The sequence below is a fragment of the Elephas maximus genome, chromosome 18 (assembly GCF_024166365.1).
Source record: "Elephas maximus indicus isolate mEleMax1 chromosome 18, mEleMax1 primary haplotype, whole genome shotgun sequence".
Lineage (NCBI taxonomy): Eukaryota > Metazoa > Chordata > Mammalia > Proboscidea > Elephantidae > Elephas > Elephas maximus.
This window is the reverse complement of record NC_064836.1, coordinates 22,041,309-22,068,468: the sequence shown is the minus strand read 5'-3', so window position 1 is coordinate 22,068,468 and position 27,160 is coordinate 22,041,309. Positions and strand designations below refer to the sequence as shown.

Here is a 27,160-nt window from a genome sequence, read left to right as displayed (position 1 = left end):
CCACATAGATAGTTCCTTAAAAGAGCACAATGCTCAAGGCAATGTCAGAGTAACTGTGAAAAATCATGTCACTCCCCTTCTTAGAAACTTTTGATGGTGCTTATTGCAGTTGAAACAGAATCCAATCCTCAGCACCATCTGACCATTGCCTATTCCTCCAGACTCATCTGGAACTCCCTGCTCCACTACCCTCCTTTCACTCATGCTCTTTTCCGTCTCAGGGCCTTGGTGCTTGCCAGCCTGTCTGCCTACAGCAGCCTAGCTCCAGGTCTTCCTGTGGCTGCAACCTCCTTGCTCATTTCTCATCTCAGTGTTACTGCCTCAAAGAGGCCCTTCTTGCCCAGGCTATCTAATTAATGCTCACACCTCACACTCTCCAACACATCACAGGAATTACAGTGCTTGTTTCCTCCTGTTCTCCTTTATGCTCTGTCTCCACCCACTGGAATGCAAGGTGAGAGCAGGGACATTGTCTTGTTTAGGGCTGTTATCCCACCACCTAGAAGAGTGCTTAGACCATGTAATTTGCTGCATAAATAAATGGATTAAATGAAAAGTAGTTACTAAGCTCTTTTATATTTTTTTAATTAAAATTTATTCATTCAAATATTCTTAAGGACATTAGACAAGGACTGTTGGGTCACACAGTTTGTGCTTGACTATTAATCTAAAGTTTGGCAGTTAAAACCCACCCAGCAATGCCACGGAAGAAAGCCCTGGTGATCTGCTTCCATAAAGACTATAGCCAAGAAAGCCCTATGAATCAGAGCTACTTTCTAATACATAAGATTGCCATGAGTCTGAATCAACTTGAAAGCAATGGGTTTGGATTTTGTTTTTAGACACTAGATAACGGGGGGAGGTGGGGAACACTATGGTGAAGCACATGAACGAATCAGGTCCTGCCCTCTAAAAGCTCAGTCTTGGAAGACATATATGACATACAAAAAGAACTCTATTTAAAACTATGGGGCCCAAACTTCCCTGAGCTTAAAAGTTAAATGGGGAGATTGGTACTTGCACTGATTCCCAGGCTCCTCCCAAACCTACTTCATCACACTCTCCTGGAGTGTCCCAGGAGACTCCTATTCTCTATTTTTGGGAGGCAGTGCCATTGAGGGAAATCGAGCAGAGGCTTATGGAGGAGGTGACACCTAAGGTGAACACTTGATTATTCCTATTTGCTATTTTTAGAAGGTCTTTAATGATATAAATGCTCAACATACAATGTTAACTGACAAAAAGCAGGATAAAAATACATCTATACAAACAGAAACAGTCACCTTTATAGGAGATGCAGGAGAAGAAATCAAGACCTGAGTAGTGACCAGTGTGTGTTCAGCCTTACTGTCCATCAAATGCTTCTCACGTACTTTATTTCATTGGAGCCTCAACAAGTAATTTCCTGGAGTCAGGAATTAGGATTTCTAATTTACAGATAAGTCATCACCATTACCTAAAGTCACACAGGTAGAAGAACCAGGACTCAAGCCCTGTTACTCAGGTAATGGGGGGGGGTGAGTGACCTTTATTAAGCTCCCACTGTTTCCAGGCATAGAGCTGAGTGGTTTGCATACATTATCTTATTAAACCTCATTGCTGCTCTGTGAGGTAAGATTCCCAGCTTACAGAGGTCCATGCTGTTCCTCCAGAGACAGAAAGGAAAGGGTGGATGAGAGGCATTAAGGAGACAGACCCGCCAGGATGTGGGGACAACAATGGGGGAAGGGGAGCATGGTTAACCCTGTGGAAGTTGGTTCCTTCTCCTTAGCACCATGCCACATTTTCATTAACTGCCTCTGTGAGGCTTATTCTGTATCTTTCTTCACTCCTATGTTCCTCATTTTTTATTTAAAACAACACTTTATTACGGGAATAGCACACAGATAATTAGCTTCTGGTTTTCTTGTGCCACGAGTGGAATTAAAGGAAGATTTACAAGGAATACTGTGACAGTGTAGTTGCTTCAAAGGAGCTGAGTCTGCAGCAGGCAGGGACAAAGAGACTTGGTCATTCCCCCAGGTGCCACGTCTCCCCTCTGGTTGCCATTAGGAGATCAAAAAAACCAAAAACCAAACCCGTTGCCTTCGAGTGGATTCCAACTCATAGCGACTCTATAGGACAGAGTAGAACTGCCCTGTAAGGTTTCCAAGGAGCGGCTGGTAGATTCTAACTGCTGGCCTTTTCATTAGCAGTCGTAGCTCTTAATCACTGGGCCACCAGGGCCCCATTAAGAGATCAGTGGTGCCTAATTAGGGCCACCAAGACTTTTTTAATAAGCTCATTTACTTTATACCACTATTAAAAATTATTTATTTAGACAAATAGTAGCTGGTTTCTATGTTAAATCTGCAAAATAAAAAATTTAAAATTCTAGGTAACAAATCAGATATTTTGCCCCTGAGTTATCACCTCCGTGTGTGTGTTTAAAAAAATATATACATAATGGCTTTATCTTTCTCTCTCTGGGGACTGTGAATGAGCTTCAGCTGCTTCTAAGCTGCTAGATGGAACACAGACACTAGTTATCTTCCTGCTACTGTCTGGTTCCTACTCCTAAAACAAATGGCTAAACACTCCTTAATGTCTGTTTTCAGAGCAGCTCAGAGCCTAAGGAAACCTCACTTGTCCTGACAGGATACAGGAAAGAGCAGCTTATTTCCCCAAGTCTCTTCCTTCTTCTCAGGGTGAGTCCTTTAGCCTGAATTAATCCTTCATTTGACTAGTCTTCTTAAAGAGAAGGCAGGCTCTTCTGAACATTCCAGACATCACAAATCCAAGGCATGCTTCAAATAACCAACATCCATGAATGCTACAATAAACCAGTAAATGTGGTGGTAGACTTTGTGTACCCCCCCTCCAAAAAAAAAAAAAAAAATAGAACTATAAATGTGATTCATAAAGATCAAATCTCCAACTTTTTTAAGCCCAAGCAACATTTTTAGTCTACAGTAGGGCTGGTTTTATGAATGAGTCAGACACAGGGTGTCAAGAGAAAGCCAAAAGCAGATAATATCAGTTTTGCTCATTACGAAATTCTATGAACCATCAACTCACGGCAGCTATTTCATTATCAAAATCTGCTCCCTCTGCCAACTCAGACACCCCAGACCCTGAGAGGTTCCCAGGACCAACTTACAGAAGACCAGAACATGCTACAAGAAGTGAACAGCTGCCCCATTCTACCTTCTCTCTCCTCAGAACATAATCATGCTTCAAAAGGGCACACTTTGTTTGACATAAATCCAAACATTTCTACAGGTTCGAGTCTGTACTGTAATGAGCACCAATCTATAAGCAGATCTATAAGATAAAATGGATTTATTTTCTAAGGACATATTAACTCCAGAGATCTTCTCGAAGAGCTTTAGGGCACAGCGCCTTTTTATATTTGTCTAAGAAACATCATGACACGATCCCACACTTTGTATTTCTGTTGGCCTGACATGTATCAAGACAACAGTCTCCTTAGGGAAAAAGTACTGGTTCTGACCAACTCACTCAAGATCTTCAGAATATATATGTAGAGTGTTGGTAAAGATCATTTATTCTGATATTTGGACTAAAAAAAAGCTAGATCCTTATTTGAAATATATATTGAAAATTAAAGGCTTAAATATAGAAAATAAAAGTGAACATTTTTCTGATTTTTAAATGTATAAGCATAGGATCAATGAAAAAATTACAAAGGGAAAATCAAAATTTAATCTTTCAGAGAAAAATGGAAGAGGGGTGGCTTAGGTGCTCCAAGATGACTTCCAGGTCTTCTTGGAAAAAATCATGATGATTTATCCCAGGAATGCAAGGGGTGGGGGGGTTCAACACAAGAAAAGCAATCAGTGTGATACACCACAGTGATAGAATGAAGGAAAGGAACCTCATGATTATCTCAATTGATGCAGAAAAGGGATTTGACAAAATCTAACAGCCTTCATGATAATAACACTCGGCATGCTCAAATTAGAAGGGAAATTCCTTAACACAATAAAGACCATTTATAAAAAACCCACAGACCCACAGCTAACACCACACTTACTAGGGAAAGGGAGCATTTTCCCACAAAGATTAGGAATAAGTGCTGGACTGGGTAGAGCCCCCTCCTTGCCCAGATGGGGAGCTTGGATACAGGGGTGGGCAGAACAGTGGCCCCAGAGTCTGTGATGCGTGCAAGGCTGGTACAGGGTTTGTGTGTGGGGTGAGGAAAAGCTTTTGGAAACAGAAGGTGATGCTGGCTGCATGACATGGTGAATACAATTAATGCCACTAGATCGTACACTTAAAACTGGTTAAAATGGCTAATTTTGTTATGTATATTTTATCACAATAATAATTTTTTTTTTTTTAAAGTCATGATGGAATCCTGTACCACATAAACTCTCCCCCAACCTGAAAAACTTGGAAGGGTGCAGACAGGCACAATCTTAAAAGACAGTGGAGCAACTACAACTCTGGATAAAATGAAAAATATCTCTATCAGCAAAAATCAAAACAAAGATTACTAATCTTTTTTACTTGTTTGCCAAACGTAAACAAAACAAACTAAATGGAAACAAGCCACCCTACTATCTTCAGTGAAGCAGCAGTTTTATTCTACAATCTGTTCTCCCAGGTTGGTTATTATTATTATTATTTTTAGCATCACATTAAGAACTCTAGCCAATAGGTGAATTGTGATTACTGGTTCCTATAAGTCTTTCCTTTGATTTCTACAAAACACAGAAGGGTTGTGCTCACTGAATTTTCCCACCGTCATCGTAAAACACCAAGACCAAAACCACTCATATTTCATTAAATGTGACAGCTCCTTCCTGGCCCAAAGCTCAGTGAAACACTTGAACAACTTAAACGGAAGTATGTCTCTACTTGCTGTTCACTAGACTAAGATCACAGATAGGGCTCTTGGCTTTGTTGAAATTTATGTCATGTCAGAGAAGTCCACATTACTTCCACTGATGTAAAAGATGCGATTAATTCCAAGCAGGCTGGGTTTCTTCTATGCCAAACATGAAGCATTCAATACAGCCTGACAAACCGGAGTGCAATGTCCACAGCTTGCTGGGGCAGATCTATGCCAATTTCTTCCATGTTTCCTCTTTTATAAAGGAGGATATATCTCCTTCTCTTGGCCATCACAGAGTGAGAAGGATTCCTTAAGCACCAAACCCCTCACTCTTCCCACTCTCTAAGATCTTCTCTAGGGATGTATTTACAGGAAAACACAGTTGCTCTCTGGCGCTGCTGAGGACCCTCACTGCCTTCACAGCCTTGCTTTCAGGCAATCAGAAACTGCTTCTCTCTGTCCAAGGGCAACTGTTTTCTCTAAGTCTAAGGGCACATTTAAGAAGGCACGTGAGAACTTCTGGTGGCTAAATATAAAAGTTCCTCCCATTAAATAAAAACTCTCACTTGACCCACCCTCTCTATCAGCAACCCTGTCTTTCTTTCCTTCCCACAGCTTTACTTTTTAAAAGAAGTTGTTGTTCCTTTACCTGCCACTCAGGTACCTCCGCCCTCTTCAACCTGGCTTCAGAGCCAGTTTCACTGAAACGGTTCTCACAAAAATCCGCCCCCCGCAAAAAAACAAAAAACTCAAGCCTGTTCCCGTCGAGTGGATTCCAACTCATAGCGACCCTAAAGGACACAACAGAGCCACCCTATAGGGTTTCCAAGGCTATAAACTTTTACGGAAGCAGATTGCCACAACTTTCTCCTGCAGGGCAGATGGTGAGTTCGAACCTCCAAACTTTTGGTTAGCAGCCAAGTACTTAACCACAGCACCACCAGGGCTCCTTTCTCACAAAGGTACTCAGTGACAACTGGTGTTTAGTCATCATCAAGCTTGATCTCCCAAGCTGAGAGCAGAAAGGATCATATGTTCTAAACGGAGCTGTAAATAAAGGGGTGAGACACCTACTCCATCCAGGATTCCTAAGTGATGGAGAACTGGCTCTGCTGCCAGCAACCACTTCCACGTCCCACGCTCTACTCATAAATGCCTGGAGGCACCCCACTCCACCAGGAAGCCTCCTGCACACAGGCATTCAGTTCTCTCACTCTGTGGGTCAGTCCCAGCATTGCCTGGCATGCTGTTCTCCTAGTTCTGCTGCTGCCGCTCCTCTGTTGCTGCCAGGCCTCTGCTACTGCCGCTCCTCTATTCATTCACAGTTTCCAAACTGTTTCCACATTTTAGGTATCTGTTAAGAGCAGCACCCCACGCTCAGTACCAAATCCTGTTTTAGTCAACTAGTGCAGCTATAAAAGAAACACCACAAGTGGATGGCTTCAATAAAGAGAAATTTATTCTCTCACAGTCAAGTAGGCTAAAAGCCCAAACTCAGGGCATCAGCTTCATGGGAAGGCTTTCTTCTCTCTGTCAACTCTGGAGGTGGGTCCTTGTCATCAATCTTCCCTTGGTTTCAGAGCATCTTGGCACAGGAACCTCAGGTCCAAAGGACACAGTCTGCTCCCAGCTTTCTTGGTGGTATGAGGTCCCCATGTCTCTCTGCTTGTTTCTCTCTTCTGTATCTCAAAAGATAGGCTAAAGACACTATCTAACCTTGTATCTCTCATCAACGTAACTGCCACTAATCCATTTAATTACATTATAGTGAGAGGATATACAACACATAGGGAAACCACATCAGACGACAAAATGGTAGACAATCATACAATACTGGGAACCATGACCTAGCCAAGTTGACAAGTATTTTTGAGGCACACAATTCAATCCATGACAGCTTCCATTTCTCTTAGACAAATATCTAGGAGTGAAATGGCTATATCGTGAGGGGGTTTAAGTTTAACTTTTCTTCAAAAACTAATTGTTTTCTAAAGTGGTTGAGTGTATGAGGGCTCTAGTTGGTCCACATCCTGTGGTATAGCCAGTTATTTTAATTTTAGCCACTCTAGTGGTATGTACTGGAATCTCACGAGGTTTTAATTTGCATTTCTCTAATGACTTATAATGTCTAGCATGTTTTTCATATGGTCATTTGCCATCTGTATATCTTCTTTGGTAAAGTGTTATTTTAAATGTTGCCCATTGCACTTTTAATGGATTGTTTTTTTTCTCATCATTGAATTTGTAAGTTCCTTTTTTTTTTTTATATATTTTGGATACAAAAACTTTGTTAGGTATGTAATTTGCCAATATTTTATTACAGCATGTAACTTGTTTTTCATTCTTTTTGTACGGTCTTTTGAAAAACAAAACTTCTTAATTTTGATTTTAAAAAGTTTTATTTAGGGCAGGGCCAAGATGGCAGAATAGTCAGATGCTTCCTGTGGTCCCTCTTACGACAAAGATCCAGAAAAACAAGTGGATCGATTACATATGACAATCTAGGAGCCCTGAACATCAAAAACAAAGTTGAGGAGTCAGGCTGAGCAGTTGGGGGAGGGAGAGACACTTCAGAAAAGGCAATGATTTGCTAGACCTGACCTGGCCGACACGCTGCAGGCTGGATCGGCCAGTGCACACAGTCTGAGGCAGGAAGTAGTGCTCAAGACGTGTTTTCCACATTGTGAGAAACCGAGCTGTGGAGAGTTTGCACAAGCTTCCGAAACCAGGGGGAAGTGGCTCTGGATCTGCTCAAGTTAAGTGCAAGTGTCTAACCTACCACCGGGATCAAAATAACCCTTCCCCCTCTGGGGAGTAACTCTCTCCAATTCACTCACTCCCTCTCCCACTTTGCTCCTGTCCCAAGTCCGGCTTCAGCGATTGCCACACCGTCTGGGCCAAAAGTGAGACTGGTCACACAACCCGAGCCATTCTCCCAGCTTTGGAAAGGGAACATATTAACAAATAGGAAAAACTAATCTGCCAGCTCCCCTAAGCCAGGACCTCAGGGCAGGCACAGGCTCTTTGCCTAGGCACAGGCATAAGGGTCCATGAATTCTGAATGCCTTTCATCCGTCCCGAGACCTGTGTGGGCCCATTTCAACAGTATAGGCCCTCATTAGCATAGTATAACAGGGTATATACCTGAAGCTTATTTTCAACTGCAACAGCTAAGGGGGAATGGCAGATTCAAGACATTTGACACCACCCTGTCCATTAAGCAGGGTCCTTACATATCCACATCACGGGACTGAGGATTGCTGGCTTCAATGACTACCTAGCCACCTACAACAGGGGTATGAGAATAAGTGGTGCTTCTTAGTCCTTACACCCAACACCACTGGGTGCCCAAAGTCCTGCTACAAAACCCAGCCACCTACGCGGTCTAGGGAACAGGGACACACCTCCACCCAGACACTTTGGGCCAGCTGTCAGCCTTCTACCTTGCTCACAACATAACCCCTACTGCAGCCAGATACCTGTGCCTGCTCCAATCACCCATACATAGCCCTATCCATCTAGGACTGTAGGTAACAACCTGCACCACACACTGAGTGACAAATGACCTGGACACCTGAGCTGAATTCACACAAGAAAAGTAAATGGACTCCTGGGCTCACATACCTGGTAGCAGCTCTGACCACATGATGACAGGACATGAGAAAGACACCAGTAATCAAAGTAGCTCACATGACCAGCCTACTTGAGCATATTAAAACAAAACAAAAAAAAGGAACCTAGGACTCAGTAAACAAACATAAAATAAATATAATAACTTCTTGTTGGCTCGGAGACAACAGTCAATATGAAATCACATAAAGAGGCAGACCATGATGGCTTCAGCAAGCGACCAAAATAAAAAATGAGGAAACCTCCCAGAGGAAGAGAAGGTATTAGAATTACCAGAGGTAGAATTCAAAAGATTATTATCCAAAGCTCTTCAAGAGATCAAGAAGAAGATCAAGCAAAATGCAGACCAAGCAAATTGTCTTAGTCATCTAGTGCTGCTATAACAGAAATATCACAAGTGGATAACTTTAACAAAGAGAAGTTTATTTTCTCACAGTTCAGTAGGCTCGAAGTCCAAATTCAGGGTGCTGGCTCCAGGAAAGGCTTCCTCTCTCTTTCAGCTCTGGAGGAAGGTCCTCATAATGCATCAGTCTTCCCTTTGTCTGAGAACATCTCAGTGCAGGAAGTTTAGGTCCAAAAGATGTGCTCTGCTCCCAGCACTGCTTTCTTGGTGGTATGAGGTCCCCATGTCTCTTTGCTTTCTTCTCTTTCATATCTCAAATGAGATTGACTTAAGACGCTACCTAATCTTGTAGACCTCATCAACGTAACTGCCACTAATCCATCTTGTTACATCATAGTGATAAGATCTACAACACATACAGAAATCACATGAGAAGATAAAATGGTAGACAATCATACAATCACACAAGGGAATCATGACCTAGCCAAGTTGACAGATATTTTGGGGAGACATAACTCAATCTATGACATTCCACTCTTTGGCCCCCAAAATTATTGTCCTTGCCATATGTAAAACATATTCACACCCTCATATTACAACAAAAGTATAAAATCAACCTCGAGTTTGAAATCCAAAAATTCTTCCTCATCTGTGAAATCTACAAGTTATCTGCTTCCAAAGATACAATAGCAGAAAAAGCACAAGCTAGACATTTCCATTACCAGTGGGAGAAACTGGAGGAAAAGAAGGAGTAACAGGTACCAAGCAAGTCAGCAGAACACATTACATTAGCCCTCAAGGTTTTGAAAATAATCCTCTGTTCTCTGAGATAATTTACACAATTGCCCTGCCCTCCAGACTCTATGTATTGGTCACACTCTCCAGATTCTGAGTGGAGGTCCCTCAGCCCTGGGCTTCAGCTCCACCTTCCAGGACCACTGGGATGGCAACTCTGCTCCCTCGGCTTTAGACTCACCATTCTCCTAGTCCATCTTAATGGCAACTTCACTTATAAACACCTCTGGGGTTCCAAAGAGGGAGCCATGGCCTCTGGTGTTTCTGAGTTACCATTCAGATAGGCTAGGAGAATGAGACTTAGGCAGCTCGGCTTCTGGTGTTCCTTGTCCCTTTAGCTTCTGCTTCCTGGTTTCTTCTCCTCTTAGCTCCTCGAACCTCACGCCCACATCTGGCCTGCTGGGGCAAGTTTTCCAAAGCTCTATAGCTTCACTAATAAGTGCCTGGAGGCATCCCACTCCACTAGTAAAATTTGGCCAGAAGGTACTCAGCTCTCCTGCTCCATCGGTCAGCAAGCCTAGCTCCACCGATAACTGCCCAGAGTCAAGCACCCTACTCCACTGGGAAGCCTCCTGCTCACAGTCACTCAGCTCTCTTGCTCCATGGGTCAGCTCCAGTGCTGTCTGGCACCAGTCTCCTGGTTCTGCTGTTGCTGATTCGCTGCTGTTGCCAGTCCTCTGCTGCTGTTACTCACCATCTGTGCGTTCTCCAGTGTTAACAGTTCTCCTCACTTCCTTCTGAGTCATCTATCCATTAACAGTTTCAAAACTGCTTCTACATTTTAGGTATCTGTTAAAGCAGCACACCACTCCTGGTACCAAATTCGGTCTTAGTCATCTAGTGCTGCTATAACAGAAATACTACAAGTGGATGGCTTTACAAAGAGAAGTTTATTCTCTCACAGCCCAGTAGGCTAGAAGTCCAAGTTCAGGGCACTGACTCCAGGGAAAGGCTTTCTTTGTCTGATGGCTCTGAGGAAGGTCCTTGTCATCAGTCTTCCCTTGGTCTGGGAACATCGCAGCACAGGATTCTCAGGTCCAAAGGACAGGCCCTGCTCCCAGCGCTGCTTTCTTGGTGATATGAGGTCCCCATGACTCTCTGCTTATTTCTCTCTTTTATATCTAAAAGAGATTGGCTTCAGACACTATCTAATCTTTTATATTTCATCAATATGACTGCCACTAATCCATCTCATTTCATCATAATGTTAGGATTTACAACACATAGGGAAGTCACATAAAATGGTGGACAATTACACAATACTGGGAGTCATGGCCCAGCTAAGTTGATAAATATTTTGGGGGACATAATTCAATCTATGACACCAAGGAAAACACAGAAAAGGCAAAACAGGAATTTAAGAAGGTTATACAAGAAAATGTCAAATTTAACAGGCTGCAAGAATCTGTAGAGGGATAGCAAATAGAAATCCAAAAGATTAACAATGAAACTTCAGAATTAGACAACTCAATAGAAAGTCATAGGAACACTATTGTGACAATGGAAGTCAGAATTAGTGAAATTGAAGATAAAACATTTGACGGAAATTTATTTGAGGAAAAATTAGATAAAAGATTAAAAAAATGAAAAAACTCTAAGAATTATATGGGACTCCGAAGGCAATGGGGGTTCTGTCAAGACAAGTAACCTATGAATTACTGGAGTACGAGAACAGGGGGGATAGAGGCAGATACAGAGAGAGTTGTTGAAGATTTGCTGGCAGAAAACTTCCTTGATACCATGAAAGATTAGAAGATATTTATTCAAGAAGCTCACCGAGCCCCACACAGAGTACGTCCCAAAAGAAAGTCACAAATAAATATTATAATAAAACTTGCCAAAATCAAAGACTAGGTTTCCCACAGCCCTCAGCCCAGCAATTCAGTCCCTCAGGGAGTTTGTATGCATCTATGGAGCTTCCATGATCTTGCCTTGGACAAGTTGTGCTGGCTTCCCCAGTATTGTGTACTGTCTTACCCTTCACCAAAGTCACCACTTATCTATTGTCTATTTAGTGCTCTCCCATCCCCACCTCTCCCCTCCTTTGTAACCATCAAAGATTGTCTCTTTTTTTGTGTAAGCCTTTTCATGAGTTTTTACAGTAGTGGTCTCATACAACATTTGTCCTTTTGTGATTGACATTTCACTCTGCATAATGTCCTCCAGATTCATTCATGTCACGAGATGCTTCGCAGATTCATCATTCCTTATCGCTGCCTAATACTCCATTGTGTGTATGTGCCACAGTTTGATTATCCATTCATCTGCCAGTGGGCATCTAGGTTGTTTCCATCTTTTTTGCTACTGTGAACAATACTGCAATGAACGTGGCTGGGTATATGTCTATTCATGCGACGGCCCTTATTCCTCTAGGATATATTCCTAGGAGTGGGAATGCTGGATCATACGGTATTTCTATTTCTAGCTTTCTAGGGAATCACCATGACGTTTTCCAAAATGGTTGTATCATTTTGCATTTCCAGCAGCAGTGCACAAGAGTTCTGATCTCCCCTCAGCCTCTCCAACATTTGTTATTTCCTGTTTTTTCGATTTGTGCCAGGAATGCCAGAGACGGTACCTTACTGTGGTTTTAATTTTCTTTTCTCTAATGGCTAGTGGTTGCGAGCATTTCCTCATGTGTCTGTTGGCTACTTGAATATCTTCTTTGGTGAAGTGTCTGTTCATTTCCTTTGCCCATTTTTTAATTGGATTATTTGAATTTTTGTTGTAGAGGTGTTGGATTTTCTTGTAGATTTTAGGGATTAGACCATTGTCTGATTTGTGATAGCCAAAATTTTTTTCCAAGTCTATAGATTCTCTTTTTACTCTTTTGATGAAGTGTTTTGACGAGCATAAGTGTTTAATTTTTAGAAGAGCCCAGTTATCTAGCTTATCTTCTGGAGTTTGTGGGTTGTTGGTTATGGTTTATATCTTGTTAATGCCATGTATTAGGATCTCTAGCCTTGATCCTATTTTTTCTTCTATAAGTTTTATAGTTTTTCACTTCATATTTAGGTCTTTGATCCATTTTGAACTAGTTTTTGTATATGGTGTGAGGTATGGGTTCTGTTTCATTTTTTTGCAGATGAACATCCAGTTTTGCCAGCACCATTTATTAAAAAGACTGTCTTTTCCCCATCTCATGGGCTTTGGGCCCTTGTTGAAGATCAGGTGGATGGATTTACATCTGGGTTCTCAATTCTGTTCCATTGGTCAATGTATCTGTCTTTGTACCAGTTTCAGCCTGTTTTGACTACCATATCTGTACAGTAGGTTCTGAGGTCAGGTAGTGTGGGTTTTCCTACTTTATTTCTCTTCTTCAATAGTGCTTTACTTATTCAGGGCTTCTTCCCTTTCCATATAAAGTTAACGATTAGTTTTTCCATCTCTTTAAAGAATGTTGTTGGTATTTGGATCAGGACTCCACTGTATTTGTAAACCGCTTTGGGTAGAATTGTCAGTTTTACAATGTTGATTCCCCTATCCATGAGCATAGTATGTTTTCCATTTATATAGATCTCTTTTGGTTTCCTGCAGTAGTCTCTTGTAGTTTTCTTTGCATGGGTCTTTTACAACCCTAGTTAGATTTATTCCTAAGTATTTTATTTTTTTAGGGGCTATTAAAAATGGTATTGTTTTCCTGATTTTCTTTTCATTGTTCACTTTATTGGTGTATAGGAATCCAACTGATTTTTGTATGTTTATCTTGTACCCTGCTACTCCCCTGAACCTTTCTATTAGTTCCAGTAGTTGTCACACGGAGTTTTTTGGGTTTTCTACATATAGTATCATATCATCTGCAAATAGGGACTGTTTACCTTCTTCTTTACCAATTTGGATGAACTTTATTTATTTTTCTTCCTTATTGCACTAGCTAGGACTTCCAGCACAATGTTAAATAGGAGTTGTGATAAAGAGCATCCTTGTCTTGATCCTGTTCTCAAGGGGAATGTTTTCAGCCTCTTTCCATTAAGAATAATGTTGGCTGTTGGTTTTGCATAAGCGCCCAACATTATGTTGTGAAATTTCCCTTCTATACCTATTTTATTGAGAGTCTTAATAAGGAATGAGTGTTGGACTTTGTTGAATGTCTTTTCTATGTCAATTGAGATGATCATGTTATTCTTTTCTTTCCTTTTAATTCTATGGTGGATTACATTGATTGATTTTCTAATGTTGAACCATCCTTGCATATCTGGTATGAATCCTACTTGGTCACGGTTTATTATTTTTTTGACATGATGTTGAATTCTATTGGCTAGAATTTTGTTGAGGATTTTTGCATGTATATTCATGAGAGATATTGGTTTGTAATTTTCTTTTTTGTGTGTGGTTTGCCTGGTTTTGGTATCAGGGTTATGCTGCCTTTATAGAATGAATTTGGAAGTATCAGTTCCTCTTCTATGTTCTGAAATAGTTTGACTAGTGCTAGTTTATCATTACTCTTATTCAACATTGTGCTGGAGGTCCTAGCCAGAGTGACAAGGCACAAAAAAGAAATAAAGGGCATTCAGATTGGTAAGGAAGAAGTAAAAGTACCCCTATTTGCAGATGATATGATCTTATACACAGAAAACCCCAGAGAATCTACAAGAAAACTACTGGAACTAATAGAGGATTTCAGCAAAGAATCAGGATACAAGATAAACATACAAAAATCAGATTCCTCCACACCAACAAAGAGAACATTGCAGAGGAAATCAACAAACCAATGCCATTTACAATACCACCCAAGAAGATAAAATACTTAGGAAAAAATCTTACCACAGATGTAAAAGACCTCTACAAAGAAAACTACAAGACCCTACTACAAGAAATCAAAAGAGACCTCCATTAGTGGAAAAACATACCTTGCTCGTGGGTAGGAAGATTCAACATTGTGAAAATCTCAACTTTTCCCAAAGTGATCTACAGATACAATGCAATCCTGGTTCAAATTCCAACAGCATTTTTTAATGAGATGGAGAAACAAATCACCAACTTCTCATGGAGAGGGAAGAGACCCCAGATAAGTAAAGCATTGCTGAAGAAGAACAACAAACTGGGAGGCCTCACACTACCTGATTTCAGAACCTATTATACCGTCACGGTAGTCAAAACAGCCTGGTACCGGCACAACAAAAAATACATTGACCAACAAAACAGAATTGAGAATCCTGATGTAAATTCATTCATCTATGATCAGCTGATATTGGACAAAGCCCCAAAGTCTGTTAAATGGGGAAAAGACAGTCTCTTTTAACAAATGGTGCTGGCATAACTGCATATCGATCTGCAAAAAATGAAACAAGGCCCATAACTCATGCCATGTACAAAAACTAGTTCAAAATGGATCAAAGAACTACATATAAAATCGAAAACAATAAAGATCATGAAACAAAAAATTAGGGACAAAGCTAGGAGCCCTAATACATCACATAAACAGAATACAAACCGTAACTAACAATGCACAAACATCAGAAGACAAACTAGATAACTGGGACCTCCTCAAAATCAAAAACGGTTGTGCTCATCAAAAAGATTTCACCAAAAGAGTAAAAAGACAACCTACAGATTGGTAAAAAATTTTCGGCTACGACATATCTGATCAGAGTGTAATCTCTAAAATCTATAAGACACTGCAAAACCTCAACAACCGAAAGACAAATAACCAGATTTAAAAATGGGCAAAGGATATTAACAGATACTTCATCAAAGAAGACATTCAGGTGGCTAACAGATACATGAAGAAATGCTCACAATCATTCGCCATTAGAGAAATGCAAATCAAAACTAAAATGAGATACCATCTCACCCCAACAAAAAGGCTAGTGCTAATCCAAAAAACACAAAATAATAAATGTTGGAGAGGATGTGGAGAGACTGAAACACTTATACACTATTAGTGGGAATGTAAAATGGTACAACCACTTTGGAAATCGATTTGGCACTTCCTTAAAAAGCTAGAAACAGAAGTACCATATGATTTAGCAATCCTGCTCCTTGGAATATATCCTAGAGAAATAAGAAACTTCACGTGAATAGATATGTGCACACCCATGTCCATTGCAGCACTGTTCACAATAGCAAAAAGATGGAAACAACCTAGATCCCCATCAACAGACGAATGGATAAACGAATTATGGGGTGGACGGGAGAGGGGAACTAGATAGCAGACAATTATCTTAGGTGAAGGGAAGGACAACACACAATACACCGGAAGTCAGCACCACTGGATTAAAGCAAAAGCTAAAGAAATTTCCTGCACACAACCAAACACTTTGATGGACAGAGTAGTAAGGGCTGGCATCTGGGGACCATGGCTTCAAGGAATATCTAGGTCAACTGGCATAACAAAAGTTTATTAAGCAAATTTTCTTCATCCTACTATGAGTGGCATCTGGGGTCTTAAAAGCTTGCGAGAAACCATCTAAGATGTATCAGTTGGTCCCAATTCACCTGGAGAAAAGAAGAATAAAGAACACCAAAGATACAAGGAAAATATTAGCCCAAGAGACAAAAGGGCCACATAAATCAGAGACTCCATCAGCCTGGGACTAGAAGAACTAGATGGTGCCCAGCTACCACCAATGACCGCCCTGACAGGGAACACAACAGAGTCCCTGACCGAGCAAGAAAAAAGCGTGGAACAGAAGTGAAACTCACGTAAAACGACCAGACTTAATTGTCTGACTGAGACTGGAGGAATCCTCGAAGCCATGGCCCCTGGACGCTCTGTTAACTCAGAACTTAAACCATTCCCGAAGTCCACTCTTCAGACAAAGATTAGACTGGACTATAAAACATAAAAAATAATACTCGTGAAGAATGTGCTTTTTAGTTCAAGCAAACACAGGGAGACTAAATGGGCAGCTCCTGTCTGGAGGCAGGATGAGAAGGCAGAAAGGGATAGGAACTGGTTGGATGTACAGGGGAAACCCAGGGTGGAAAGGGGAAATGTGCAGTCATATTACAGGGATTGCAATTAGTGTCACATACCAATATGTATATAAATTTTTGTATGAGAAATTAACTTGAGCTGTAAACTTTCACCTAAAGCACAATAAAAAAAAAAAAAGTTCTATTTATCATTTTTGAATCTTGCTTTTGGTGTCATATTTAGAAATCTTTGCTTAATTCAAAGTCACAAAATTTTCTCCTATGTTTTCTTCTACAAGTTTCAGGGTCTTTTCTCCTTTGATTACTTCTACAGCTTTAAGTTTCACTTGTAACTAAACTCTATGATCTATTTTGAGTTAACTTTTACATATGGTGTAAGGCTCCCTCAAAGATTATTATTATTTTGCATACATATATCCATTGTTCTAGCACCATTTCTTGAAAAGACTATCTTTTCTCCACTTAACTGCCTTTGTACCTTTACCAAAACTCAATTGACCATATAGGCATGGGCTATTTCTAGACTCTTTTTTCTGTTCTGTTGATCCATTTGTCTCTGTCTACCCCAATACCACATTGTTTTGATTTATCATCAGACTTGAAATCAGATCATGTAAATCCTCCTACTTTGTTCTTACTCAAATTTGTGTTATTCTAGACCTCTGCATTTCTATAAATAATTTAAAATATGCCTTTCATTTTCTACCAAAAAGAAAAAAGCCAGTTGAGATTTTTATTGACAATTGGCCTATTTCCAGTTTGAAAGGTGCTATTCATGTACAAGTTGAATCTATTAATTTCGTGTACAAGTTGAATCTATTAATTTGGTGAGAATTAATATCTTGACAATATTGAGTCTTCCAATTCATGAACATAGCCTATCTCTCCATTTATTTTGGTCCTCCTTAATTTCTCTCAACATTTTATAACTTTCAGTGTATAGGTCCTACACATTTTCGTCAGATCCATTATTAAATAATTTATAAAATTTGATGCTATTGCAAATGGTATTTCTAAATTTTAATTTCTAATTTATTCTTGCTAATATTTTTTTTTTAATACAGAGAGATACAATTAAATTTTGCATATCGATCATGTATCCTACAACTTTGTTATTCTCACTTAATAGGTCTGGTAGCTTTTATGTAAATTCCATAGCATTGTCAACACAGGCAATCATGTTACTCTCCAACAAAGTGTTTTACTACTTCCCTTCCAACCTTGATGTCTTTCTAATATGAACGTCCTTTTTTCCCTCACTGTACTGGCTAGAACTTCCAGTACAATGTTGAACAGAACTGGTGAGAACAGACATCCTTGCCTTGTCCCTGATCTTAGAGAGAAGCACTCAGTCTTTCTTTACAGGTATGAAGTAAACTATAGGTTTTTCAAAGATGTCCTTTATCAGGTTGAGAATGTCCCTTTCTGCTTCTGGTTAGCTGAGAGTTTTTGATCAGAAATGGATGCTGAATTTTGACAAATGCCATTTCTGCAATGATTGAGATAATCCTATAATTTTTTTTTTAGCCTGTAAATATTGAATTAAATTGATTGGTTTTTTAAATGTTTAATCAACCTTGCCTTCCTGGGATAAACTCACTTATTTGTCATACGATATTGTTTTTATATACTGTAGCTCAGGTAGCTCCACCAGATGCATATGGTCTTAGTTACCTGGTGCTGCTATAACAGAAATACCACAACTGGGTATCTTTAACAAACAGAAATTTGTTCTCTCACAGTCTAGGAGGCTAGAAGCCTGAACTCAGGATAAACGATTTCTCTCTGTATTGGTTCTAGTGGAAGGTCCTTGTCATCGATCTTCACTTGGTCTAAGAGCTTCTCAGTGTAGGGACCATCGGTCCAAAGGATGTGCTCTGCTCCCACTACTTTTTTCTTGGTAGTATGAGGTCCTTCTCCTCTCTGATCACTTCTCTCTTTTATATCTCAAAGAGATTGACTCAAGATAAAACCTAATCCTGTAGATCGAGTCCTGTCTCATTAATATAACTGCCTCTAATTCTTCCTCATTAACATTATAGAGGTTAGGATTTACAACACACAGGATAAATACATCAGATCACAAAATGGAGGAAAACCACACAATACTGGGAATCATGGCCTACTCAAGTTTACACACATTTTTAGAGGACACGATTCAATCCACAACACATGTGCTGATCAGTACTCATTTGAATATTCAAAGGGGACCCTCTGCAGATCTCCAGTGCTCTCCTTCTGAGAGCTCTTTCCTCTGCTGTACTTTTGCTTGTGTACTCTAACTATCTTAGCCTCCCAAGTCTCTCCTAACTCAAGGAGGCTGCTAGGCTCTGCCTGCATTCCCTCTCCCTGTGCTACAGCCTGAAAATTCTGTCCAGACAGTAAGCTTGGCAATAACTGTTTTCTTTCTCTTATGGATCACTGTGCTTTGTTTCCTAGTCCCCAGTGCATGAAAATCATTGTTTCTATATTTTCCCCAGTTTTTAAGTTGTTTCAGAAAGAAAGGTAAATTCAGTTCCTTTTACTCCATCTTGGTTTAGAGTGAAGCCTCCCATCTCATATTTGAATGAACCAGGTACAAAATATTCTTACAGTATTCTGTTCTTCTCCTTTAAAAGCATGTATCATACTTCTAATTATGTTTACAATTATTTAAATTATTTCTCTTTACCTTAGTAGTCTATAAGTTAAACAAAATCTAGGACCATGCTATTTTTGCTAACTATGATATTCCTAGTCATATTCAAGAAATCGTACACTGTATGCTTAATAATGATTTGTTGAATAAACAATTGAATAGATTCTTCTTAGTCTTCGCCTTTCCTGTCCTTTCTGTATCATTTCATTCATTCACTCATTTATCTACCACAAATGTTAGTTGAAGGTTGATTCCACACAATCTCTGAATCTAAGCATGCTCTTTTTGTTGTTGTCATTAGGTGCTATTGAGTCTATTCTGACTCAAAGTGGCCCTGTGCACAACAGAACAAAACACTGCTGGGTCCTGCACCATCCTTAAATCATTGTTATGCTTGAGCCCATTGTTGCAGCCACTGTGTCAATCCACCTCGTTGAGGGTCTTCTTCTTTTCTGCTGACCCTGTACTTTACCGAGCATGATGTCCTTCTCTAGGGACTGATCCCTCCTGACAACACATCCAACGTATGTAAGACACAGTCTCACCATCCTTGCTTGTAAGGAGCATTCTGGTTATACTTTTTCCGAGACAGATTTGTTCATTCTTTTGGCAGTCCATGGTATATTCAATATTCTTCTCCAATACCACAATTCAAAGGCGTCAATTCTTCGGTCTTCCTTATTCATTGCCCAGCTTTCAAATGTATATGATGCAATTGAAAATACCATGGCTTGGGTCAGGCTCACCTTAGTCTTCAACGTGACATCTTTGCTCTTGAACACTTTAAAGAGGTTCTTTGCAGCAGATTTGCCCAATGCAATGCGTCTTTTGATTTCTTGACTGCTGCTTCCATGGGTATTGGTTATGGATCCAAGTAAAATGAAATCCTTGACAACTTCAAGCTTTTCTCCGTTTATCAGGATGTTGCTTATTGGTCCAGTTGTGAGGATTTTTGTTTTCTTAATGTTGAGGTATAATCCATATTGAAGCCTTTGGTCTTTGATCTTCATCAGTAAGTGCTTCAAGTCCTTTTCACTTTCAGCAAGAAAGAGTGTATCATCTGCATAACACAGGTTGTTAATGAGTCTTCCTCCAATCCTGATGCCCCATTCTTCTTCACTTAGTCCAGCTTCTAGGATTATTTGCTCTGTCAGTCTGTTGTACTCTGGGGGCTTGCATGTTGCTGTGATGCTGGAAGCTATGCCACCAGTATTCAGATACCAGCAGGGTCACCCATGGAGGACAGGTTTCAGCTGAGCTTCCAGACTACAACAGACTAGGAAGAAGGAACCGGCAGTCTACTTCTAAAAAGAATGAGCCAGTGAAAACCTTATGAATAACAGCAGAATTTAATCATAGAAAGATGATTAAGACATGATTCCTGCCCTCAAGAAACTCAGTAGAGGAAGTAAGTATAAAACTTGCTTTCACTGCAAGGAATTATGTAATCAATACCACTGAAGTAGCACAAAACACCAAAGACTTCCACTCAAAATAATTCAAACTATTTCCTGAGGTAAACAGCTTTTTCTAATCGGCTAAGACATGAAATTCCTATGCCTGCCTTTCCTGTGACCACTGGTATTTTACTCCTCCTGTTAAAATGCATTTACCCATGTGTCCAGTCAAAGGTAGTGATTTACACTGTGTGCTATGCCACAGAAATTCAGGACAATTCATATTTCCTGGGTCAGAGTTAAGCCCAGGAGATTTCAATGTGCAGCCATGGATGAGGCCCCTGGAGGAGAAGACAAGGTATGTGTGGCCTCTCTTTGAACATCATCATATGCAATCTGGCACAGAGGAAATGCTGTTGGCTTAGGATAAAGGTGATGACAATGATCTACATTTCCCCTCGGAGAGCATCTTACCAACAGGAAGGTGGCCAGGTACTATGGAGAACAGAACCCCCATACACCTACCCAAAACCACATTGATCTACAGGTTCTTTGTATTTCTCTAGCTTAAATGTTAGGTATTGGACAAAAATAATTAGCATTTAGGGTCACATATTTGTAGAAGGCAAATTACATTATACGATTTCTAGTTTCCTTGTAGTCTTTAGCTTACAGTCGTTGGCAACTATTATTATTTCCCTGATTCATTTCTGACAGGCCATTTTAATCATCATTTTTCACCACTGTTACAGTAATTTAGTCTCAGTGTAAAAAAAAATTTGCCATCCTGACAAGAATCACAACACAGAGTTCTGGACAGAACAGGGGAAAAATGTAGAACAGAATTCAAATTAACAAAAAAAGACCAGACTTATTGGTCTGACAGAGACTGGAGGAACCCCTGAGACTATGGCTCCAGGACACTCTGTTAAGCCAGAACTGAAGCCACTCCCAAAATCCACTTTTCAGACAAAGGTTAGACAGGCCTATAAAACAAACAATGACACATGTGAGGAGCATGCTTCTTAGTTCAATCAAATACGTGAGACCCAGTGGGCAACTTCTGCCCCAAAGCAAGGAGAGAAGGCAGGAAGGGACAAGCACTGGATGAATGGATACAGGGAAACCAGGGTGGGAAGGGGGAGCATGGTGTCAAATTGTGGGGATTGCAACCAATGTCACAAGACAATATATGTATAAATTTTTGAATGAGAAATTAAAAAAAAAAAAGGATATCAGAAAAAAAATTAGAAAATGCAGCAAAGTTGATAGCAGAAAAATATGCATACCCATACCAGCATGTTAACATTCTGGTATATTTCCAGTTAATCAGATTTAAGATTTAAGAGCTAAGATTTGTTTTAAGAGCTATTTGAAATGATTATGTCTCACAGGCCAGCTCTAGTAAAATCACAAATAAACTAGGATACAAACTGCTACCTGTAATCTCTTTCAGTTATGAACAAGGCTGTATCTTCATGGCTGCAAAACAACCAGTAGATTCAGTTTAGACATAATAAACCCAGTATAGGGAAAATGAGTTAAGTGGGCTGTTTAATGTTTGAGTAAAATTGGCACTCTTCATTTTTCCATTAGTTATTTCAGTGGCTGGTAGTCAGAACTAAGCTTTCCCAAGCTCTCAGGTAACTATCACTTCAGATACAAATACCTTTAAACAAAGGTTTCCTTGATTTAAAAAGGATAATCTCATGCATGATTGCGGTAGGCACAACATAGTGTTAGTGATATTTTCTTGACAAGTACACAATTATTTATCAAATATTTTATTTTCCATTTTAGTCTTCCATAATAGAGATGCTATTCAGTGATACCTAAAATAAAAATTACTGGCTTACCGAATTAGGAAATTATGCAGTCCAACATCAAAATACCTGTTCAAAGGAGACATAAACAAGCATATCAATAAAAGCTGTTCAAAGCAATGGTTGGCCTGAAGCACAATATATAACATTTTCTTTCATATCATGGTGAATAAATGGATTACCCTCTGGCAGTTGTTCTCAAAATGTGGACCCAGGTAAAAAGACCAGACTTAATGGTCTGACTGAGACTAGAAGGGACCCTGGAACTCATGGTTCCCGGACTCTTTGTTAGCCCAATGGAACTATTCCCGAAGCCAACTCTTTAGACAGGGATCAGATTGGGCTATAAGACAGAAAATGATACTGGTGAGGGGTGAGCTTCTTGGCTCAAGAAGATACATAAGACTATGGAAAGCTCCTGTCTGGAGGCGAGATGAGAAGGCATAGCGGGGCACTGGTTGAATGGACACAGGGAATACAAGGTAGAGAATAGTAACGTGCTGTCTCATTAGGGGGAGAGCAGCTAGGAGTACACAGCAAGGTGTATATAACTTTTTCTATGAGAGACTGACTTGATTTGTAAACTTTCACTTAAAACACAATAAATAAAAAAATTTTTTAAATGTGGCCCCAGGAGCACCAGCATTGCCTGGAAACTTGGAAACGCGAATTATCAGGCCCCACTTCAGACCTACTAAATCAGAAACTCAGGAAATGGGGCCTAACAATTAGCTTTAACAAGCCTTCCAAGTGACTGTAAGGCAGAACCACTACCCTGTAGTAAAATAGTCTCAGTCAAGTTTTCTCCCTCTAGAAATAACTGTTAAGTGGATTTCCAAGGTACTTCCCACTTTTCCAACAGGTGAATCCTTTTATGTCACCTCAGATATTCATTTACTTGAAAATAAATTAGTTTTTAAAACATAAAACCGCGCTGATTAAAAAGAAAAGTTGGGGGGAGGGAGGTCAGGTCCAGTCTTCCAAGCCCCACCCAGCTCTACTACCTGGGGCCTTTTACTCCAGTACTAGAAGAGACCAACCTGGTCCTGTATCTGGGTCTGCCCCAGGTGCTAAGGGAAAAGAGCAACAGTTGGACCCACCAGCTGGTGAGAAAGTCATATGTTTAAGCCTCAGACCAGACACTAGATAAGCCCTGGGCAAAGGCAGATCCTTTAATTCAAAGCCTTTCCCTGACACCACCGGACTAACTTAACCCGTATTAATTGCACTGCCTTGGCTTCCTTAATTAGCATGATTGTTCCCCCTGAACCTCAGACCACTTGCTTGGGGTCCCTCACCCTTTTCAGCCAGTGTCCCTCTCTCCTTTGAGTCTGGCTGTAAGTAAAAAGACCGTGTGTTCAGGATCACTCCTCTGCATCCACCAAGCAGAACCGTTACTCCGAACACACTGTGGTTGTTGGGTCTCACCCACCAGACTCGCTGTCTGGGTTAGCAATCCAATGAGGAAATCTAAGTTCTAGCCCTTCAGTCAATGAGCAATGGACACAGGAATTCACCCTAGAATGCAAGTGAGCGTGACCTGGCTACCAGGCTGGGAAGGCTTCATCCCACCTGCCCTGTTCCTGACCAGTACCTCAGTATCCCGTGCCAATACACATCAGTATACAGGTGTATGCCCAGCTCCACCTGTAGCCTAAATGTACACAAGTAAGGGCTGTGACACATGATAAGTTTCTTCTCACCAGTTGGGATTGGTTGTGGAGGGAATTCAGGGATGGGGCAAATTGGGGCCTTTAAGCAGGCAAGCTTTTTAGGACAGACAATAAATAGTGTACAGAGTTGGCAATCACTTGGAAACTGATGAGGAATACCCAAAAAACCAAACCCACTGCCATCGAATCAATCCAACTCATAGAAACCCTACAGGACAGAGTAATATGGCCCCATAGATTTTCAAAGGCTGTAAATCTTTACAAAAGCAAACTGCCATATCTTTCTCCCATGGAGAGGCTGGTGGGTTCAAACTACTGACCTTTTGGTTAACAGCCAAGTGCTTTAACCACTGAACCACCAGGGCTCCTTAAACTGGAATAGTGAAGGTCAAAGGTAGAATTGGCATCAGAAAACGTGACAGAAAAAACGTAAAGGGAGGCAAACAAAGCTTCCTCGCTGGTATAGACATCTTCAATAAACATTTGCTACATTATTAGTTGCTATATTATTTCATCCGTGTTGACATTCATTTAACAACTATTTTGTCAGTGCCTCTGTGTTCCAGGCACTGATCTAATGGAGCTCATATTCTACTTGGAAGAGGTAAACAGCACATAAGCAGGTAAATAAATAACATCAGGCAGTAGAGAATGCAAACAAGGTGATCTAAAACAGACTGACTGGCCACACTGAGTGCTCAGGAAAAGTCTCACTGAGGTGACATTTGAATTGAAATCTGAATGGTCAGAAATGGCCAGCCATGCAAAGACTAGAGGAAGAGCAGTCCAAAGAGCAGGACATCTGTACAAAAGCCCCAAGTTGGGAAGGAACGTGACAAAATGGAGGAGCAGAAAGAAGACAGCAAGGCTGTAGCATGGTGGACTGTGATGGTTACGGTTGTGTGTCAACGTGGCTGGGCCATGATTCTCAGTGGTTTGGTAGTTACAATGTAGTTTGCCAGTTGTATAATGATGTGATCACTTCCATGATGATATCTAATATAATGTGATCACCTCTGTGACAGGATCTGCTGTGAGTAGCCAGTCAGTTGAAAGGATGTTTATTTAGGGGTGCAACCTGCATCCAACATAGGCAGACTTTCTGGCAAGGCTCGATAGCTTTTGCTCATTCTGGTTCCTGCAGCTGGCTCCTGTTCATGTGACCTCCAGTTCTTCGGTCTTGAGCCAGCAGCTTACCTGTGGATCTTGGGATTTATTAGGCTTTGCAGCCTATGAGCCAGGCCTGTTGTCTGACCTGCTGATCTTGGGTTCACCAGCTCCTGCTGCTACATGAGTCAGGAGAAGCCTCCAGCCTGACCCACGGACTTGGGACTTTCCAGCCTGTATAACCTCATGAGCCATTTCCTTGACATAGATATAGACAGACAGATAGACAGGCAGACAGACAGATAGGTAGGTAGATAGATGATAGATAGACAGACTAGATAGATAGATAGATGGATAGATAGATGATGGATGGACAGACAGACGGACAGATGGATGGATAGATAGATTCTTCACTGGTTTTGCTTCTCTAGAGAACCCAGTCCAAGACAGTGGGTAAATGGGGACTGGGACAAACTAATGTAGGTGTCATGAATTGAATTATGTCCCCCAAAAAATGTGTATATCAACTTGGTTAGGCCATGATTCCTAGTATTGTATAGCTGTCCTCCATTTTGTGATTTTCCTGTGTGTTATAACTCATAATCTCTGCCTGTGGTTAAAGACAATTAGGGTGGGATGTAACACTCTTGCTCAGGTCACATTCCTGATCCAATGTAAAGGGAGTTTCCCTGGGGTGTGGCCTACATCACCTTTTATCTTACAAGAGATAAAAGGAAAGGGAAGCAAGCAGAAAGCTGGGGCCTCATACCACCAAGAAAGCAGTGCTGGAAGCAGAACGCATCCTTTAGACCCAGGGTTCCTGCACAGAGAAGTTCCTAGTACAGGGGAAGATTGATGACAAGGACTTCCTCTTGAGCCAACAGAGAAAGCCTTCCCATGGGCCTCACACCCTGAATTTGGACTTCTAGCCTACTAGACTGTGAGAAAATAAATTTCTCTTTGTTAAAGCCATGCACTTGTGGTATTTCTGTTATAGCAACACTCGATGACTTTACCCAGTGGAGACAGCCAATATCAACAGAAGCAATGGAAATGGACCAGACCAGGCATGCCTGGCCTGTTGTTTCAGGATGTCTCACAGAAACAAACATTGGACCATCTCTACATATGGAGCCTGGGTGTAATGCTGAGTTCTATTAAGAATAACGAAGTGTTCATGGAAGGGGCTGCCCACTAGTCTTTTATAAGCATATAGCTAAACACATAAATCATACATCAAGGGCAAGTGAGGTTTATCTCAGGAATGCAAGGATGGTTTGATGTTAGGAAATCCATTAATATAATTCATCTTAATAAAAGAATTAAGGAGAAAAACCATTTGATATTTACCACAGACTTCAAAAAGGCATTAGACAAAACCCAACATCCATCATGTAGAAATAACACTTAACATTTTATTAATTGATGGATTCATTCCTAGCATAATATATATGTACTTTATCCCAAAAACCAGTACTACTTAAAGGGAAAACACCACAGGCTTTCCCACTAAAGTCAGGAGCAATATAAGGATGCCCACTGTCTCCACTACTATTTAACTTTGTATTGGAGGTGTCAGCCAATACAACTAAAGATGATAAAATCATTAGAGGTATAAGAATGGGAAATGAAGAGTTAAACTTTATTTGCAGATGATATGATTATATGATTATACATATAGAAAAACCCCAAAGAATCAGTGGAACAATTATGAAAGACAGAAAGAAATACTAATAACATAGTAGGCTAAATATCAACATAAAAATTAATATCAATATGCAACTTCAAACCAGTCAGGAAGAGCCTCTTTATGATAGGAAAAAAAATACTGAAATATCTAGGCATAAACTTAAGAAAAAATGTTCTCATTCATATGAGAAAACTATGAAACATACAAAAAAGATAAAAATAGGCTTAAACAAATAAAAAAAACATAAAATGTTTGGGAATAGAAAGACTCAATAAAATAAAGATGACCATTTCATCAAGTTAATTTATAAATATAATGTGATCCCAGTAAAAATACTATCAGGAT

General features: G+C 40.3%; 1 protein-coding gene across 9 annotated transcripts in view; it reads right to left on the bottom strand.

The window, feature by feature from the left end:
- The window catches only part of HHAT (hedgehog acyltransferase), a 658,603-nt gene that overhangs the window by 333,981 nt on the left and 297,462 nt on the right, over positions 1–27,160 (bottom strand). For 5 of the 9 annotated variants that reach the window (XM_049858611.1, XM_049858614.1, XM_049858613.1 and 2 more), the window contains exons 9-10: positions 22,379–22,414; positions 21,963–22,004 (exon numbers count right to left, since the gene is read on the bottom strand). In XM_049858611.1, the coding sequence (XP_049714568.1) occupies positions 21,963–22,004; positions 22,379–22,414 (78 nt within the window). The remainder of the gene's footprint in view (positions 1–21,962; positions 22,005–22,378; positions 22,415–27,160) is intronic. The other 4 variants (XM_049858618.1, XM_049858615.1, XM_049858612.1 and 1 more) reach the window with 1 other exon arrangement.